Raw genomic sequence first — 20,615 nt, forward strand, 5'->3', positions numbered from 1 at the left:
TCGGGACAGAACACGTGGCTGACAATCTTAACAAAATTTAAAAAAAAAGAGGACAAAAATCCACATAGCCATGTATATTAGACTGCATCATTGACTCCGTAGTCATTTTATTTGCAAACATTTAAAGGGATATTACAGCAGAACCAATAATGCTTTTGTAAGATATATATATGTATACACAAGGTGCATGAAAATATTCTCTCCAGTTTGTGTCATTACTTCTATTTTAAACTTTTTCCTATACAGAACAACTTCTAAGAGCAGAGGATAGATAAAAAAAAAAGTTCAATAGTTTATGTATTTGAGCTCTGGGACACTTAATAGTCTGCCACTGAACAGAAACAAAACATTAAATCTACTTTGTAAATGTTTAAAGAAAAACTTAAGTAAAAAAACAAAATTGCCCATTTATGTAACTGAGGGTTTTTACAGCCCCCTGTAGTCTTCCTGGTCCCTTTCATCTGTGACGTTCCTCCAGTGTCTCCATCCAACGCTGGGTGTGCAGCCCCGTGCTGCCCGCATCCTACATTGTGCTCTCTTGGCCCAAAGCGCTCTACCTTGCGCATTAAGCAAAAAAGTGATAGAGGATTCACCGCGCAAGCACAGTGGCCGGCGGTCTCATTAGTCGGCAGGATTACTGATAGGGACAGTGGAGGAGAGGCTGAGGCAGGATGTCAGCAAGGGACCAGGAAGACTTCAGGGGGCTGGAAGAAGTCCCAGGTACGTAAATGGGCTTTACTTTTTTTTCACTTTGGGTTCACTTTAAATATAAAAAAAACCCATGATATTATAATATATATATATATATATATATATATATATATATATATATATATATATATATATATATATATATATATATATATATATATATATATATATATATATATATATATATATATATATAGTAATTTTTAGGATGAAGAGAGCAGTTACAATTGTTTATCTTGTCAGTTTATTATTGCCTGAGGTTCACTTTAATAATCTGTGACTGTGTAAAGGGTTTCTACAAATGAGTAAACTAATATTTTAGGATTTACACTGCTTTAAACTGGATAAATATAGCATTATGGTGCTTTAGGATTTATGCATCAAACATTTTTCCACCTCATTTTACCACCTGAGGCAAATTATTTTGAGAATTTGTGCTCACTGCCATGGTCATTTATTAAAAACAAATCACAATTACATGTAATAATCTGTAGCAACCAATCACATTTTGGTTTATTTGTATACTAACAATATTGAAAAATGATTTCTGGTTGCTTCAGCATAATTTGTACTGCAGATATGTAAACCAAAAAAAGTTAGACAATTGAGAGCCCCCAATTGTGTATTATTGATGATACAAAGTAGATATGATGTGTAGTGAATACTCACAAGTATGGGTTGCCGAGATCAGGCAACCACTAAACAAGCATGCAGGGAGATTAGGACTCTCCCCACTCAGGCTAAGAAGTTGCTCTCCGCAAGTTTATCCACCAGGTGGATAAACTTAGACAATATGATACAGAGGCGCCAGCAGATTAAACGTAACAGATTAAAAGATGTAAAATGAGGGGCAAGGGTGGACTTACCTTCCCAGACAAAACACAACTATTGTGTATGATCAAAAGAAAAAAAAGGTGTTCATTCTTACTCCAACAAGGTTTGCAACGAGTTTCACGGATCTCAGCCCAAACACAGAGGCACTTTATTGGCAAACACAACTTGCAAGTTGCTCCTTGTATTTTTGCCTGAGTAAGTGGGCTTTGATCATACACAATAGTTGTGTTTTGTCTGGGAAGGTAAGTCCACCCTTGCCCCTCATTTTATATTTTTTAATATGATACTTTAAATCTGCTGGCGCCTTTGTATCATATTGTACAATTTGTACTGCGTTCAACATCTCAAAAAGGTGACAGCATAATGCATGATAGAGTCATAACTACTGTACCAATAATGTCTTTTTTTTTTTAAAGGACCACTCCAGTGAAAAAAGTAAGACAGAACTGAGTGGTTTTGGACTAGCCCATCTCCTCATAGGGGACTCTCAGGGTTTACTTTGTTTTAAAAGCATTTCCTGAACGCCTGTTTAACTGTCAAAATATTAAGATACAGCCAGCTTCTCTACTCACTATTTTGTCAGTTAGACTTAGCAACTGCCATTCAGGAAATGCTTTGGAAAACAAAGGAAACCCTGAGAATCCCCATGAAGAGATGGGCTAGTCCAAAACCTGTCAGTTCTACCACTTTTTAACTGCTTACCGTATATTCCGGCGTATAAGATGACTTTTTGAAGCCTGAAAATCTTCTGCAAAGTGGGGGGTCGTCTTATACGCCGGGTGTCAGGTGCGGGGTGTCAGTATTGTGCCAGGCAGAGCTTACCGGTTGAAGCAGCCTTGGCGGAAAGGTCCGCTCGTGTCCTGGGTCCTTCTAGGTCCTCCACTGTCCCCCTGCATCATTCATGTCCATGTCCCGTGGTACCCGCTCGCGTGGGTAACAGGGCAGCGTCCTTGTTCCGGGTCACCTGACTGGTGACGTGCATAGGAAGGCAATTAATTGTGGAGCGCATGTCACCAGTCAGGTGACCCGGAACAAGGAAGCTGCCCTGTTACCCACACGAGCGGCTGCTCGCAAGCCGCTATGGTATTGCAGCTTTGATTTTTCAAACACACGGGACATGGACATGAATGATGCATGGGGACAGTGGAGGACCTAGAAGGACCCAGGTCATGAGTGGACCTTTCCGCCAAGGCTGCTTCAACCGGTAAGCTCTGCCTGGCACAATACTGACACCCCGCACCTGACACCAAGTTATTAAAAATCCCAGCCTGATCTATTTTCCCTCCCCTGGATGACTGCGGCACCCATTATGCAAAGGTGTATACAGGGGTGGGCCAGGAGGATGGAGGAGGCAAGATGTGAAGAGGGGTAGTCTTAAACGGCGAGTATATGCCAAACTCTTTATTTTAACTGGAAAAGTTGGGGGGTCGTCTTATACGCCGGCATATACGGTACTTTTTTGCTGGAGTGATCCTTTAACCCTCCTGCCGGTTTATTAAAATCCGCCAGGGGGCAGCACAGCCGTTCTTTTGAATTTATTTTTTTTTATATCATGTAGCAAGACAAGGTCTGCTCAGCGGCATCCCCCCAGCCCCTCCGATCGCCTCCGGCGATCAGAGATCAGGAGATCCCGTTCAAAGAGCGGAATCTCCCGGAGGCAGTGCTAGCTGCGTGTAGCAAAAAAAAAAAAAAAATTATGCAAATCGGCCCAGCAGGGCCTGAGCGGTGCCTTCCGGCGGCATAACCCGAGCTCGGCTCGGGCTTACCGCCAGGAAGGTTAAACTCCCCAGAAATATCCACAAAAGAAAGTCACATAAAGATAGTCTACTACTTATTGGAATCCAGGACTTCTGTTTCTCAGGCCTACAACTGACAGAGTTCTTGCTGATCAGTGGTTCATAATCTCCTGGCCACTAAAGGGCACAAAGGAAGATTAGACTGTCCATCTTCAAGTCATGTAGATACAGATTTTATTTTGTCCCCCCACTGCGCACGCTTGAGTGCGTGCTCACGCATGCGCAGTAGGGAGCAGCCCATCTTTGGGAGCTCTCGGACTCCCAAACCTTCAGAGGATATTCAGAGCTGTATTTGACCAGTTGGTCAAAACGCTCCTGCAGGGGTGACAATGCTGGAATGTGGGGACAGTGGGAAGAATGGGCAGGCTCTATAGGACCCAGAGCCTTCCCTCTCTATGGGTATCTTTTTTTTTTTTTTAATTTCACTTCACATTACCTATAAACTACTAGATTATAGAATCAGAAAAGATACTCTTCACCAAGTACAGGGCATCGTGCAAGGAGGTTTTTTTTTTAACAGACCAACGCAAAAAATAAAAGTTAAATAAACTGTTCAAACCCATTTTTAATTACATATAAGTACACATATCAACATACATGTGTATTCTATCCAATAGTAGGATCAAAAGGACACATCAGCAGGGAGAAGGGATTGTGTAAATTAATTTACCAGGATACAATAGCATACAATAAGCATGTATGAGTTCTAGAGGTAAGTTGCATTTTTGCTGTGTATCTGGCTGCTAATATCTCCACTTTTATACCGGTAACTTAAACAGCACAGAATTTCTTTCAGGTGGGTTTTTCACTTGTTTGTTAGCATGGTGTGGGATGTTCCTGCCGCATCGCACCACAAAAAAACTCACTGATATGACCCTGTGACAGAGTGCGCAGTCAGGGTCATATGCATAGAGCCGCCTGATAAACACAATACCCAAGAAAAGTATTTGTATAAAACACAGTCCTAGGGAATAATAATAAAAAACAACAGAGAATCAAAGCACATTTATACAAAAGCAAGCAAAACCGGTATGTAAAATAAAAGGGGACCTTTGGGCAAACCGCTAAAAGTTAAAATTTAAACACAAAGTTAAAATATACACTTCACTTGTCAAAATGTCATTCAGTTTTGCTCCTCTGAGTCATACAACTCTACACTGCACTGCCAAAAGTAGTTCTATTACATCTATCTACTACTGCATGCCCGCTGTATCTTGGAGTTACATGCCAACTCGCTGAATTATGAATAAGCATAACCAGATTGGGGAGTCCGTTACTGTGTGCCCCTCCTCCTGTAGCCTCCCTAAACATTTCATCCAGCCAATAGTAACAGCAAACTCACTAGACCGACAACCCCTGCGGTCTCGCAGATGGTAAAACACTAGAAGGTGTGAATGTGTATGTGAGCGTGCACATGAGTGTGTGCGGGAGCATACAAGTGTGAGCGCATGTGTGTATGCGAGTGAGTGAGCGTGTGCAAGTGGAAGTCAGTGTCAAGTGGGAAAACGTATAATTAAAACAAAATTGTAACTACACAGATAAAGGACACAATTACATATCCATAAAAAAAATTTTTTAAATGTACATAATTACACCATACAATAAACAAAGGTTTCTTCACTTTATAAATTCTGTCTAAATATTAATACAAATGCTGTGACTTTATAGGAAGCAGGCCACAATAGTTTTACATATCAGTTCTACATCTTCAATAAACATTATGAAACAGAAATAACTGTAAACAAAAATTTCATTAAACAAAGAAATGATCACTTTGACAGTTATCACTTCAATACTCACCTTCAACAATTTTTTTTTCTTTTTTATATCAGTTCTCGTGACGTTAATTAGGTATTTAAAGGATAAACAGGCAAAGCAGATTATCTCAAGAGCAAAATAAAAACTACGCAAAAAACTACGCAAAAAACATGTCCAATTTTCTTTCTTACATAGTCTTACTCAAAGTGAATGCCAGAGCATTGGAAAGTGTTCCACCTAATCGGGTGCTAAATTATTTTACCTTCTACGGTTCTTCTATGGTTTGCATGCATTTTCATGATACAAACAATGCAAAATACGAATCCCTTCTGCTTTTCTTTTACTTACAGGTCTTTGGATTACAGGTCTTTGGAGAGATGACAATAGACTTGATTTGCTCAAATATAGACTGATTATTTGGCACGAACAGCTTAGTATTCTGTGACTTTCCACAGCAGCAGGATATTAGTTGCGTCCCCCACTGTGTCTATAACCTAATGAAAAAATACTATTCCCCTTTCAAAATCAGCATCAGAATGATCAGAATCAGAACCTCCCAATGCTTAAAATGACCGGAACTGCTATGTTATCTCACTGCCAGATGCCTCGGTAATGTGGGGGGGGGGGGGGTCTGGGGCTGTCCACTTCAGTGCAATGGTAGTTTCAATGTTACTTCAGCACTTAGCAGTGATCTAGTATCAGAACTACTGTGAAACCAGACTATTGAACTGCCTTTAAAACAGGTTAATCTTACAGAAGGTAAAAAACAGTATACAGTACATATGTAAACATGATATTACAAAGATATGGACTTCATCTTTACTACATTACCTATATTTCCAAGGAGTCCATTCATAATGCTGCTGTTCTCTGCTTTCAGTGTGTTGTTGTCATGGCTTATACACTCAAGGCTGTCTTGTAACCTGTATTGGGGGTGAGCACAAAAAAAATAGTAATTTAAGCAGCTGACACGGATACATCCAAAAAGAGCGAGAATTTAGCAACAAAACAACAAAAACAAACATGAATTTAGTTACATGAATTTAGAAAAAAACAAAGACCCCCCCCCCTCCCAAAAAAAAAAAAAACAACAAAAAAACAAACAAAAAAAAACACATTAAATAGCAACATCGACGGGTTTTCTATTTTTGTAGAATTTTATACATAGTGGGAAGATTGGCATCATTTGCTTCACTGCCATTTATATCTTTACGATGGATATTTCCCTTCAACCTCTACTTTGTGAAAAAGATCCAGTTTCAATGTGGTCGTTCCTCACTTCTACTGGAGTCACTAATATATTTCTACAATTCCTAACTCTAAAGTGTTCTAGCTAGAGTCCCAATTCAGGCACAAATAGCTAGCTGCAGTGCAAATCACAGTCCTTCCCACTGATCTACAGGAACTTCTAAGGTGAAATACAACGATTCTGAAAATTAATGGGGACAGTGCTTTGAGGGGTTTGCAGTGTAGAAAATACTTAACAAGCCTCCAGTTGTTGTTTTAAACTCTTTCTGCAGCTCCCTTTGGCTTTCCAGTGTCCATGCATGGCTCCTGGGGTGCCACGTGACCTGATGCGGGTCAGGTGATATGCCAGGAGCTGTACACAGAGGACAAGCCAGTAGGAGCTACAGAAAGGGTAGAAGACTGTAGGCTCGGTAAGTATTTTCAGCTGCAAGTTTTATTTTTCCGGTTGTTCTCAGACACAGATCCATCTTTTAGCTTAGAATTTACGAGTTTTCAAATGCTGCCTTTTTTGTGCAAAATTAGGTTTCTGCAGTTAAACGTTAATTTATGAAATTTTTTTGATCATATGGCCAGAAGCAGCAGACCACAGACTGTCATTTTCAGGCTCTGTAGTTTAGGTTGATAATTCTGCTTTGGGTTTTTTATCCCCACTTTTTATGGCTTTAAAAGCCTCGTTTAGCATCAGCTTTTCAAGCTTCTATGCAAACACAAACAAGCTGTGCAATAAAGTCCCTACACAGATTTAAGGAAACATTTGTGGCTGCATAAAGCTTAAAATAAAAAGGCAAGATACGCTTAAAAAAAAATGTCAACACTTACTGATCTATGCGGTTGTTAATTTACCACTTTCTAACTTTTAGAGCTGCGATGGAACAAAAGGAACAGCAAGACAGTTAAAAGGTTAATGACAAATTTGTTGTGAAGTGAAGGCATACATTTGTGCAAATGATACCACTGATGCCTCCACAATAGAAAATGACATCATCCAGCAGCTGCTGTACTCAAACTGCAGTCCAAAGCGAAGCTAAATCTCTATAATCTTGCCCACCACAAATATAGAATTACTATAGCTCTTACTGATGTTCCAAGTTAGCTTGGCAAAATGTGAAGATGGACTCACGTGTTCAGGCTTCCATAGATACTGCTCCCAGTTCGTGCAGTAAACACTTTGCTCAGCATCAGCTGAGGAGGTGAGCTAGACAAAAGAATATTAAACAAGTTGAACTCTTACAGCCTTACAATCCTGTCCAGCATGCCTGTACACAATTATCAAACACGGTTCTTGTTTTTAACTATCAGCAACTAAGGAAGTTTTAAGAAGGCAAAATTCTGTTTTACATAGCATTTTAGTAAGAGGGCTTTTTGGACCTTTCTAGCCTTTACACGCTCCTAGGAGTTCTGATGCACCATGACTGGAAATTTGTAACTCTGGGTGTTTCAAGTCCTACCCCATAGAGCAATATTAATCCATGCCATGGACTGATGAGGGCCAACCAGTCTAAAACAGTCTGTTGGATTAGTTCTGTAATATTAACAAGTTGACACATCATTGAATTCCAGCGGTTCTGGGGGTGTGTTTAGCTATCAGGGACAACAAAGGTCCAGTTTGCCTATTTATCAATGATGCACCTAATACCTTCTGTTTTAAGAAGGCAAAATCCTGTTTTACATAGCATTTTAGTAAGAGGGCATTTTAGTTATTTTTAGCCCCTTACTTGCTCCTAGGAGTTCTGGTTCACTTTGAGCAGGCTGGGCAATATGTAAGTGGCCTTTTACACTTAATCAGTTGCTCTCAGTTGTAACTGAAAGGACAAGTGATTTTCAATGTCCATGTTTTCCTATGGCTCAGTTCACAATATATTCGTTTTAACTGAAAGCTTTTTCATAATGCAGTATGCTATGGAAAGTTAAAACTTATCAGTTTTTCAGCGTATGGAGTAATGGAGGCCTAATGAGTGTTTCAAGTCCTACCCCATAAGAGCCTTACTAATTCAGGTCATGCACTGATTAAGGCCAACCAGTCTGAATGCATGTTGGCTTAGTTTGGCTTGAATATTAACAAGCGGACACATCATTGCATTCCAGCGGTTCTGGAGGGGTGTTTAGCTATCAGAAGGGGCGGAGTCGGAGGCGCGCTGACGTCATATCAGGAAGCAGGGAAGACAGGGACGTGTGGTTTGATAGTGTCCGCGGTTGGAGCCGATACACATGAACTGTAATTCTGCGGAGCAAGAATTTTAAAGTGAGTGCTGTGACAACGCGTACCTCTACTTCTTGGCTGGCCAGAGATGTGGTTGTTATATGCAGTGACTCAAGAAGCGCTTTTGGTGAGTGCACCCACAAAGGGGGAGAGCAAGCTATATTCCCTATAAGGTGGTGGCACTACTCCCTGGAGTGTGGCACGGGGTGTCTAGAGTGATTTTTCTTAGGCAATACTGGGCATTATGTGCAATCTTTGATTTCTATTACAGGGAGTTAAAGGCGCAGTAATTTGTGAAAGCTATCAGGAATGGCAAAGGGATGACTTGCATATTCAGCAGTGAAGAGATGTGGGTCACCATATGCTCACTCCAGCCTGAATAATCCTAAATACCTTCTGTATTTGGTCCTTTTTAGGCCCTTACACACTCCTAGTAGTTCTGTTTCACCATGAGTTGGCTGGGCAATCTGCAACTAAGATTTTTGGTATCTTCTGTTATGGGGCACTATATCATGCCATAGAGGCTAGCGCTTTTACCTTGCAGCACTAGAGTCCAAGGTTTGAAACTTAGCTGGGACACTATCTGCATGAAGTTTGTATGGGTTTCCTCTGAGCATTTCCCCCAACATCTTAAACAAATCCTAAACACATCCTAAAGTTATTTGATTTCTCTTAAACGTTACCTCAAACGATGGTAGGGATGTTAGACTTACTATGATAGGGTTTACATTGTGAGGAACAGTTAGTAGCAAGTGTTCCAGAAGATGACAGTGTCTCATAATTGCAACATAAGAAAATTAACCCCCATAGATCATTTTCTTTATTTCCGCTTATAATCAACACACATTTTTGAATAGATGCGTTGTCTATGCTGCCAGCTCTAAGAAAGTAAACAGCTACAAATAATAAGAAAAAGTCATGATAAAACACAATGAATCACTCTTTCATTTCTTTTCCATTTTATTCTCTTATCTGGTACAGCTCTGTTTCTAATGACCTACTATATATAGCTCTGAATCAATTAAAACTAATTAAGGAATTTACAGTCATGGAACTGCTAGAGCACAAAACATTAATGGAGGCGATAGCACGTGGTGCAGACCCATGAGCTGACAAGAAGCAAACACCTGACAGAGCACACCAAACAGGAATTATTACTCTCCTCAATGATGCAAATAAAACAATCACTGGATGAGGTGTTGCTAATCCAAATCAGTTCTTTATACCAATGGTCTAGCACCATACAAAATAAATGGGATACAGTTGGGGACATCAAACTTGGAGAAGGACTTAGGAGTACTCATTGACAACAAGTTAAATAATTGTACTCAATGCCAAGCCGCTCCAGCTAAAGCTAACAAAATTTTGGGATGCATTAAAAGGGAAATAAAAACTCGAGATGCTAGCATAATATTGCCCCTGTTTAACTCTAGTAAGGCCACATCTGGAATATGGAATTCAGTTCTGGGCACCACATTACAAAAAAGGATATTGCAGTTTTAGAGCAGGTGCAGAGACGAGCAACAAAATTGATACGTGGGATGGAAGGTCTCACTTACCAAGAAAGGTTAGATAAACTGGGCTTATTTAGTCTAGAGAAAAGACGCCTTAGAGAAGATCTAATTAACATGTATAAATACACCAGAGGGCAATATAATAGCTTGGCGGATGAGCTTTTTGTCCCTAGGCCTTCTCTAAGGACTAGAGGACATGATCTGCGCATGGAGGAAAAACGTTTTAGCCATTTATTTAGGAAAGGGTTCTTTACAGTAAGAGTGATTAAGATGTGGAATGCATTGCCACAGGAAGTCGTTATGGCAAACTCTATACCTGCATTTAAAGGGGGCTTAGATGCTTTCCTTGCATTGAAAGACATCCATGGCTACAATTACTGGGTAATGCTTAATGATGTTGATCCAGGGATTTTTATCTGATTGCCATCTGGAGTCGGGAAGGAATTTTTCCCTTTTGAGGCTAATTGGACCATGCCTTGTAAGGGTTTTTTCGCCTTCCTCTGGATCAACAGGGATATGTGAGGGAGCAGGCTGGTGTTGTACTTTGTACTGGTTGAACTCGATGGACGTATGTCTTTTTTCAACCATAATAACTATGTAACTATATAACTATGTAAAAATGTGTTTTTCTGTAGGCTCCAGGGATAATTTCAGAAAGTTGTGTCTCTAACTGCAAGAGCCAATTTAGAAAGGTAATAAAGGAGAGGTAGATTATGAAGAAACAGAAAAGAGGAAGTCTGAGCACAGGTTTGAGAACATGTCCATACAGTACATGAAAGGAAATGGATTCTGCATGTGAAAATAGCCATTATATCAGAACAATGCTGCAAAATATAAAATGTGTTTCTACGGTAAATATGCAAAATAAAATTGGAGGGGAGAGCCGCTAGGTAATGTAGTGGGCAAATAGAACTCTGTTAAAGGACAACTCCAGCGAGCAGTTAAAATCTGACCGAAGCAACAGGTTTTGGACTAGCCCATCTCCTCATGGAGATTCTCAGGGTTTTCCTTGTTTTCAAAAGCATTTCCTAAACAGCAGTTGCTAAGTAGATGTACAGAGGCGCCAAAAAGATAAAATATGCTAAAATGTTTAAAATATTCGGGTGGCGGCGGTGGACCGGCCACTCAGAAATAGACTCGCAGAGGCGCTATTCGTGACCTTGAGACTGTACTGTGTACTCCTATCTGTTTATTGCCTGAGGAAGCGGGAATATACCCGTGAAACGCGTTGCGGTTCTGTTCATGGAGTATGTGAATAAATGGTCTTTATCTTAAGCGACAGCATCGAGTCTATTTCTGAGTGGCCGGTCCACCGCCGCCACCCGAATATTTTAAACATTTTAGCATATTTTATCCTTTTGGCGCCTCTGTACATCTACTTGTCAAGATATCCACCCTTGGTGGTTGGAAGGGTGACAAACCCTCCCTTCCTTCTTCAGAGAGCGACATCTTAATCCTGAGTGGGGACAGGTCTAATCTCCCCACCTGCCTATATAGTGGTTGCCTAAACGGTAACCCATGTTTGTAAGTATAATACTTACTCCACACTAATTCTCCCTGATCCAATACATACTACACTATATTGGGCTCTCGGTTTCTCTGTTTTAGCAGTTTCTAAGTAGAACAATAGAACATCAAGTGCGTAGAGAGGCTGGCTGGTATCTTACTATATAAGCAGTTAAACTGCTGTTGAGGAAATTCTGAGAATCCCCCATGAGGAAATGGACCAGTCCAAAACCTGTCGGTTCTGTCAGATTTTAACTGCTTTCTTTTTCCATGGATTGGTCCTTAAAAAAAAAAAAAAAAAAAAAAAAAGAGATGCACATTAACTACTATTATTAATTTATTGTATTTATAAGGCGCCAACATATTACACAGCGCTGAACATTAATTTAGGTTACAGACAATATTTAGGGGTTACATACAGCTATATGACAATACAGTAATACAAGAAAACCAGATCACACAGCACAGTATGAGAACCAGGTAATGCCTAGTCAGTCACTGGAGAGGAGCATGGAGATTAGGCAAGTCTAGTTCACTCAGATGCATAGCATGGGTTCACAGTAATGGAGGTGCATGATCAGGTAGGACACAAAAGGAGGAGGACCCTGCCCAAAGGCTTACAACTACTACACCTATTTCCTTAAATTCATTTATACAGACACTGCTATCTGGGAAAATCAGCACAGAACTAGATTTGCTGTGTCCATGTCCTGAAGCTCATGCTAGTACAGTATATCAGTGTTTTGTGACTGATTTTCCATCTTCAGCTAAACAGATATTGTACAAAGCTAAGCAGCCTACCGTATCTGATGAATTTTCAATGTGGAGCCTTTGTAACTCATGGCCACTGAACCAAACATCATTTCACCAAGCATGTTGGCATCCGACGTGCATCGAGAACCCTACGAGATAAATGTAAGCCATTTACCATAATTTCAGCATATTACAAAGGCAACCTGGCAGCTTTTTAATACAAGATATTGATACATAGCGCCTTACACAATTGTCTGTTGTCTACTTACTATTTTTTATGATGGTTTCCAATATTTGAAATGGAGTATACACAGCTGCAAGTTGCTGCTAGTGTTCCTGTTCTTAACAAATACACTGGAGAACAATAGCAGCAAGCAACTGCACATGGAGATTTGCAAATACTACATGCAGTGTGTCCCACAATCTTGTATTTTCCCTCACCACACAAATACATACTAAATAAGAAACAGATTAGTAGAGCTAGCAGCTACTTCTGAATATGTTAGAGTTCACACTTTTCTTACACAAACATAATAAAATATTCCTTGGGGCTAACAAGAAATTAAATAGCAGAGGAATGTACTGTACCAGTCCAGGCTGACTGTGGTATGCTGCTTACCATTCACATATCATAACTGGTGTTAAAGTGTAACACACTGGTTTACCTGGTTGCTCTTTTTTTACCTGTGTGCTCCTTAGCTGCATAAATTATTTCAAATGGTAAAAGGTACAAGTCCTCAACAGTAATGGTATACAGTAAGTCTGCTTTTTGACATGCATTTTTTCAGAAAAGCTAATGAACGTAAATGAGAATTTGCTTGCGATGTGCAAACGTATGCTGTAAAATGTACCCCCAGTGTGAATCCAAAAACACAATTCTGCAATTTTAAACAGAAGGGTGATTCTCCATTGACTTTCATTGTATGTGCCGCGAACATGTGTTTTTTGCAGATTGCAATTCCCACACAACTTTTAAGTGTTAACACTGCCTTATAATACCAAGATTAGATCATGTTTTGCCATTTACTCCCATGATCTCAGCCAAAGGGGTAGGAAAAAAAAAAAAAAAACAACAACAAAAAAAACTGTCCTTTAAGGGCTCGTTCACACTGGAGGCGTTTTTGTTTTTTTTCAAATGCCTACAATTTTTCAAAATCTCCCTGAAAGTGCTTACACCATGCTACCCTATGTGCTAGTTCAGATTAGGGCGATCCGTACGCTTTCCGCTCAGAGAAGCGCTGCACGGACCATTTTTTGGGGGCGATTTTGCTACAATGGAAGGTATAGGAAAAATGCAAAACGCTTACAAAATCGCTTTGTGCAGCGATTGTGTTCACGTTTTTAAGAATGAATACATTGTATTTATTCTTCTCCGGACCAAAGAGTTCACTTTCTGACTGATGTCAGGAAGTGAAAAAACAGAATCGCTCTGCAAAAACGCCTAGAAAAACGCTTACCAAAAATGCCCACCGAACAGAAATCGCGGGGAAGGGAAAAAAAAACACTTCAAAAACCGCTGCCCAACGCGAACGAGGCCTAAGTAAGTCTTTCGGTCAGCAGCTCCTTCTGAAAACTGATCCTCCCATGGAGGTTAAAACATGTGGTCAATAAAGTCACATGTCCATCTCCAGGAGTCCAGAACAGCACTTTCCTCAATAAGGTTTTGTTTTCATCTGTGCAATTGTAGCCCCACTTTTGGAAACGCAGTGCAATGCACAACCGCAGGGACATCAGAAATGCACTGCACTGTCTGAGGTTTACATCCATGCATTGCGGTTCACTGAGGAATCACATTGCATGGTTGCATGTATTTCTGTGCAAGTGCATGGCAACCCCATTCATTACAAATGAAATGAATGAACAGCCACCTGCGATACAAATAGAAACGAGGCCTAGGGGCCTGAGCCCACTAACGCAGTTGTGTCTGCTTCCAATCCTCTTTTCAGCATATGTAACATTGATGTGTAACTGAAAAGCAGACACCTGTGTTGTTGGGCTCAGGTCCTAATGGAAAATACTTAATTGAGAAGCTTAATACTGAACCAAACTAGTCAGTATAGATGTGGGAAGTTATGCCATTGAAAGCCCATTTGAATATTAACACATTAAAATACATTTTTTGTGCCATAAAATTGCAGCTCTAAAAATATAACTTTATTTGATTCATGTTTTTTTCCTGTATTTGTAAAGCTGTTAGTTGTGCACTAGCTATGCCATCATCAATATGGCAAATCAGTGTATGACTTATTGAGATACTGACTATAGTTTTCACTGTCTTAAGTCGGGTACACACCATTTTAACTTCAGATCCTAGTAAAGAGAGTGATCAGATCGATGTTTAGATCTGAGAATAATCGGCTATAGAAAAAAGCAAAGGACACGCGTATGCAATTTTTTCAAATTCCAATCAGATTTCCAATAATTTTCCTGATTGGATATCATTTGAAATTTAATTGAAAAGGTCATAAACACTACCAGTATTTTAATCAATTTTTCAGCATGGTGGATATGTTTTTTTCCCCAGATCTGATAATTTTTTGAGATCGGAAGTAGGATCTGAAGTGAAATTTTAATTGTATACACCAGTCCAGCTTATTCATTGACCTCTGGTGGCTTATTTTGTTGGAAAACAATTGTACAATAATTCCCAGGAGAAAAGATGACTGGAGCCCAGCTGGGTGTCAGAAATATAGTTATTGCATTGAAGCAAACTCTACCAACTTACAGTGCCATTTAAAAAATTTGAAAACACCGTACTTAAATAGCAAAGCAAATTCTTATATTTTTCATCATTTAGACCATTTGGCTTTTACGTAAATCTTAGGCACGACTAAATAAAAAAACAGATACGCCTCTGGATCATCCTCCTCACCCCTACCACCACTGACTGTGATCCTTTGGTTGTTCGCAGCCACGCTTTTCTCCTTGCAGGAGCGCAGCTTTACTCTGCCCATGTGAGTACACCTGCGCCTGTGTAGTAGCACGAGCGGCTCCAGCTTACCGCACAGAAGCAGCCATACTTGCGCAGTAGGGCCACGCTTGTGCATTAAGAGAAGCATGGTTGTGATAACATTTCTGATAGCCTCTTGTCAGAAATGTTTCTGGGGTGTGTTTTCAGTAATGGTGGGGTGGCCAGGAGAACGTGGTAAGCTTCAGCATAGGCTTAGGTATCTGTTTTTTTTTTTTTTTTTATTTTGCCTTGGGTACACTTTAAAATGTGCCCAGTGTGTCTACCTAGAGCTATTTCCTTCTGTATAAAATCAATAAGGGGTCAATGCCCAGTGAGAATGTTGACCTTTCCTTATTAAAGACGAGCTGTCAGCCATACTATCTCAGGAAAAAAAAAAACATAAGTAGATAAATACTTGCTCTACTTACATAATATATATATTGCACTGTCTACGTTATGATTCCTGTGGATTTTATAAAAGAAAAGTAGAAAATCCTATTCTAGACAGTTTCCATATTTACTGTGGCTATTTTGAAGCCAGTCGTGATGTAATATCCGCCCTTAGTCTCCTCTGCCGGATTTGCCCACCCTTCACTATAGAAAGTGCATTGTTTCAGCCTGAGAAATTTTGGGCAATCAGAGAGGAACAGAAGTGTGGGAGGGGAAACCAGGAGGGAAACCCTATGTTAGTTACCTGGTAACTTCATTTTTAGTAACCTCCAGGACAGGTCCACCATGAGACGACATAGGCTCCTCCCAGGAACAGGAAACGTCCAATTGAGTACTCTATAAATTTTATCAGACACCCTCACTCGCCAGTATAACACAAGAACTGTTCTTTAGGTAACACCAAGGGTGTCATTCATATTATTATCATTAATATAAACATATATATACATATATACACATACACATACATACATATATATATATACACATACATACATACATATCCCTTAAGTAGGGTGGGTTACGGACCTGTCCTGGAGGTTACTAAAAATGAAGTTACCAGGTAACTAACATAGGGTTTTTCCAGTAACCTCCAGGACAGGTCCACCATGAGAAGATGGGCAAGAATCTTACCATTTAGGGTGGGTTAGCTGCCTGCAGAACTTTTCTTCCAAAGGATTGCTGTCTTGCAGACATCAGATTCACCCTGTAATGTCTTGAGAAGGTGCCAAGGCTTGACCACGTAGCTGCTCTACAGATTTCCTCCGGCGTAGCGCCCGCTCTGTAGGCCCAGGACGTAGCTGTTGCCCTAGTAGAATGGGCTCTTACAACCCCTGATAAGTTTGACCCTGTCAACTTATAAGCCTCCTCTATACATAATCTTATCCACTTTGCTATTGTTCTTTTAGACATCTTCATGCCCTTAGAAGCCCCTATAGTATTTATAAATAAAGCTCTAGACCTTCTAATATCTGCTACTGCTTCTAAATAATTTATCAAACATCTTCTGACATCCAATGATGGTTCTGTATTATAAGAAGGTAACGTAATCTCCTGAGATCTGTGAAACCTCGTAGATACTTTCGGTAGAAATTCTTCACATGTCTTCAGAATCACCTTATCATTGTAGATAGTGCAGAATGGTTCATCGCAACATAAAGCCTCCATCTCACTTACTCTTCTGGCTGACGTAATTGCTATTAAGAATATCGTTTTCATTGTTAATAACTTCAATGATATATCTGACAATGGTTCAAAGGGCTCTTTCTTCAACACCCCCAAGACTAAGGATAAATCCCAGGTAGGGATCTTCCTAACAATCAATGGTCTCTTCCTCTCTATAGATCTAAAAAATTGAATGATAAGAGGATCCTCTGCTAACTTAACATCTAGAAATGTTGACAATGCCGCCACTTGGACCTTCATAGTACTAAGGGCTAAGTTCTTCTCCATTCCATCCTGCAGAAATTCCAAAACCATAGGAATAGTATCACCTGAAAACCCTGACTGTTTCTGCCACATATTGAACGTCTTCCAATATTTTAGATATATCTTACGAGTTATATTCTTTCTACAATCTAATATTGTCGTAATTACTCTCTCTGAAAGACCCCTTTTTCTCAGAGGAGACCTCTCAGAAGCCAAGCGGACAGGTTTAGATTTGGAATGCAACCTGGGCCTCTTCTTGACTTCAAGATCACTGATTCCTTTTGTGGAATCCTCCATGGACCGTCCAATCTCATCTTTAGAAGTATTGGATACCAACTTCTTCTTGGCCAGTCTGGTGTTATCATGATCACCGTAGTCCTTGACTGTATCAACTTCTGTAACACCCGAGGTATTAACTGAATCGGAGGAAATGCATACGCCTTGTTGAATACCCATTTCTGGCTCAGTGCATCCACTGCCTCTGCCCCCTCTCTGGGATTTAGTGAATAAAATCTTTTGCATTTTGTGTTTTGTCTGTTCGCGAATAGGTCTATTTGAGGACGACCCCACTTCCTGACTAATACTCTGAATATCCTGTTTGATATCTCCAACTCTGTATTCGATAGTCTGTGTCTGCTTAGAAAATCCGCCATGTTGTTCAAAGATCCCTTTAGATGAATTGCTGATAACGATAGGAGATTCTCTTCTGCTAACATCAATATTTCCATCGAGAGCTCTAGAAGCTTTTTTGATCTCGTTCCTCCCTGACGATTTATGTATGCCACAGCTGTGGTATTGTCTGTCCTGATCTGAACATGCTGTCCCCTTAATAGATGTAATGACTGCATCAGAGATTCTTTTATTGCTCTTAGTTCCCTGTAATTTGAGGACTGGTTTCTTACTGTTCTTGTCCAAAGACCCTGAAGAATTCTTCCCTCTAAATGTGCACCCCATCCTAGTAGGCTTGCATCTGTAGTCACCACCTTCTGTGTGGAATAACTCCATAATCTTCCCTCTGTGAGGACCTTCTCTGTCAACCACCATTCTAGTGACTTTAGAACTAGTTCCGGTAACGTTAATGTCTTCTCTAGATCCTCCTGTTTCTTGCTCCAGTTCTCCATCATCCAGAACTGTAGGTTTCTCGTGTGCATTAGAGCCCACTGAACAGCTGGAGAAGTTGATGTTAGAAATCCTAATACCTTCATGATTTCTCTTATTGACATGGTTGGATCTGCCTTGCAATCTACTATAATTCTTTTTGTCTTTAATACTTTTTCTTCCGTCAGATAAAGTCTCTGTGTCTGTGAGTCTATCAAGACTCCTAGAAATTGTATTCTTGATGTTGGTTGAAGAACCGACTTGTCCCAGTTTATGATCCATCCCAGATTCTGTAACTGCTCTAGAACCGTCTCTGTGTGATCCTCTGCCTGTTTGTTCGACTCTGCCACAATCAGAAGGTCGTCCAGATAAGGGATAACTAGAATCCCCTTTGTGTGAAAGTCTTTTATTACCTCTCCCATTACTTTTGAAAATATTCGGGGAGCTGACGATATTCCAAACGGTAGGACCTTGAATTGAAAGTGCTGAACTAGTTTCTTTTTCTTTACCGCAAATCTTAGGAATTTCTGGGACGAGTCTCTTACTGGGATGTGCCAGTATGCATCCCTTAGGTCGATATTTGTCATTACACATCCTGGGGTCAGTAAGTTTCTTACAGAAAAAATCGATTCCATCCTGAATCTTAGATAAGATACAAAGGGATTTAAAGGCTTTAGATTGAGTATTAACCTGAACTTCCCCGTCGGTTTTCGAACCAGGAAAATCGTCGAGTAAAATCCTTTGTGTTCCTGACTCTTTGGGACAGGGACCACTACCTTTTCCTTCACCATATTCTCTATGCTGTTTACCAACGCGAATCTCCTTCCCTTGTCTCTTGGAAGAGGAGTCGCCACAAATCTTTTTCTTGGAAATGATTGAAACTGAATTTTGTATCCCTGTCTTACCAGATTGAGAATGAAATCGTTTTTCGTTATTTTTGACCATTGGGAATAATACTGCATTAGCCGACCCCCAACTCTTCCTTTGGCGTCACTTTTTTTCTTTACTGTCTGTGTTACGAAAAAGAAAATTCCTTTTCGCTCCTTCCTTATTAATGGCCCAGGGTTTCTTTCTCTGTTGAAACTTATCCCTATTATCCTGCCTGTTTCTCCTGAAAAATCTTTTGTTCTGAATAAATTTCTTTTTCTTCGGAAACCCTTTCTTCCTATCGGAAGTTCTCTCCAATATTTCATCTAGCTGGGCTCCGAACAGCAGTTCTCCATCAAAAGGTATATTACACACCCTAGCTTTGGAGGCCTGACTTCCATCCCAGTTTTTTATCCAGAGATTACGTCTGGCCGTATTAATTAATGCACTTGTTCTAGCATTTACTCTAATATTTTCTGCTGCAGCATCCGTAATATAATCTGTAGCCCTGGCTACAACCTCTAATGATTCTAAAATTTCTTTTTTAGATGCCCCCCTCTCAACATTTTCCTGAACCTTCTTTACCCAAAGGGCTAATACTCTTGAAACACAAGTCGTAGCTGCCGCAGGTCTAAAGTTAGCTCCAGCTGAAGACCAGGCCTTCTTTAAAGCAAATTCGACTCTCTTATCTTGTGGGTCCTTGAGGTATCCCAGATCCTCAAATGCTAACTCGTTGTCCTTATTCACTTGTGAGAAAGCTGCATCTAATCTGGGGCATCGATCCCATGTTTTTATATCCCCCTCTGAAAATGGAAATCTTTTAACAAACCCTTTGGACATGAATAATTTCCTATCCGGAAATTTCCATTGACTCATTATAGTATTCTTAGTGGATTTGTGAACAGGGAATGTCAGTGGTTCTGATGGCTCCATTCCCTGATATAATTTATCATGAATTGATATTTCTTCCGTCTTTTTGGGTTCTATTTTAAGAGTGTTATTAATAGCTAAAATGAGTTCATCCGTCTCATCCGCTGGAAATCTGAATCTAGAAACCTTCTTAAGATCCGACTGACTTTCCACACTCCTTACTGAGGATGCATCAGACTCATCATCATCTCCTTCATTATCCTCATCCTCTTCCATAGCTTCCTCTTCTGATGAAGAGATCACTCTTCTTTTATTTGATTTACTTTTATGTTTACCCGGTTGTTCCGGCTGTATCGGATCAGAACTATGCTCCGGTGCTGTACCAGCCGCTGTGCCAGCTGATGCTGTAACTACTTCCACTGCCGGATTCACAGCCTCTGATAGAGCTTCTTTCAAGGATTTAATTGTATCTGTCATCTCTTGTTTCATCACTGATCTAATTTCTTCCTGTAATGTGCCTGACTGTTCCTGAACTAACTTCACTAGGCAAGGTTGACAAAACTGTCTGGCATAATTATGGGCAAGCTTTGTGTCACAGAGCGGGCACCGCCTTCTTGGCCTTGAAGGGTCAG

General features: G+C 40.2%; 1 protein-coding gene across 3 annotated transcripts in view; it reads right to left on the minus strand.

Moving 5' to 3' along the window:
* FNIP1 (folliculin interacting protein 1) overlaps positions 1 to 20,615 on the minus strand; it is a 177,779-nt gene that overhangs the window by 61,885 nt on the left and 95,279 nt on the right. For all 3 annotated transcript variants that reach the window (XM_068277433.1, XM_068277430.1, XM_068277432.1), the window contains exons 4-6: positions 12,369 to 12,469; positions 7,468 to 7,542; positions 5,931 to 6,022 (exon numbers count right to left, since the gene is read on the minus strand). In XM_068277433.1, coding sequence (XP_068133534.1) covers positions 5,931 to 6,022; positions 7,468 to 7,542; positions 12,369 to 12,469 — 268 coding nt within the window. The remainder of the gene's footprint in view (positions 1 to 5,930; positions 6,023 to 7,467; positions 7,543 to 12,368; positions 12,470 to 20,615) is intronic.

This window comes from Hyperolius riggenbachi, chromosome 3, assembly GCF_040937935.1.
Source record: "Hyperolius riggenbachi isolate aHypRig1 chromosome 3, aHypRig1.pri, whole genome shotgun sequence".
NCBI lineage: Eukaryota > Metazoa > Chordata > Amphibia > Anura > Hyperoliidae > Hyperolius > Hyperolius riggenbachi.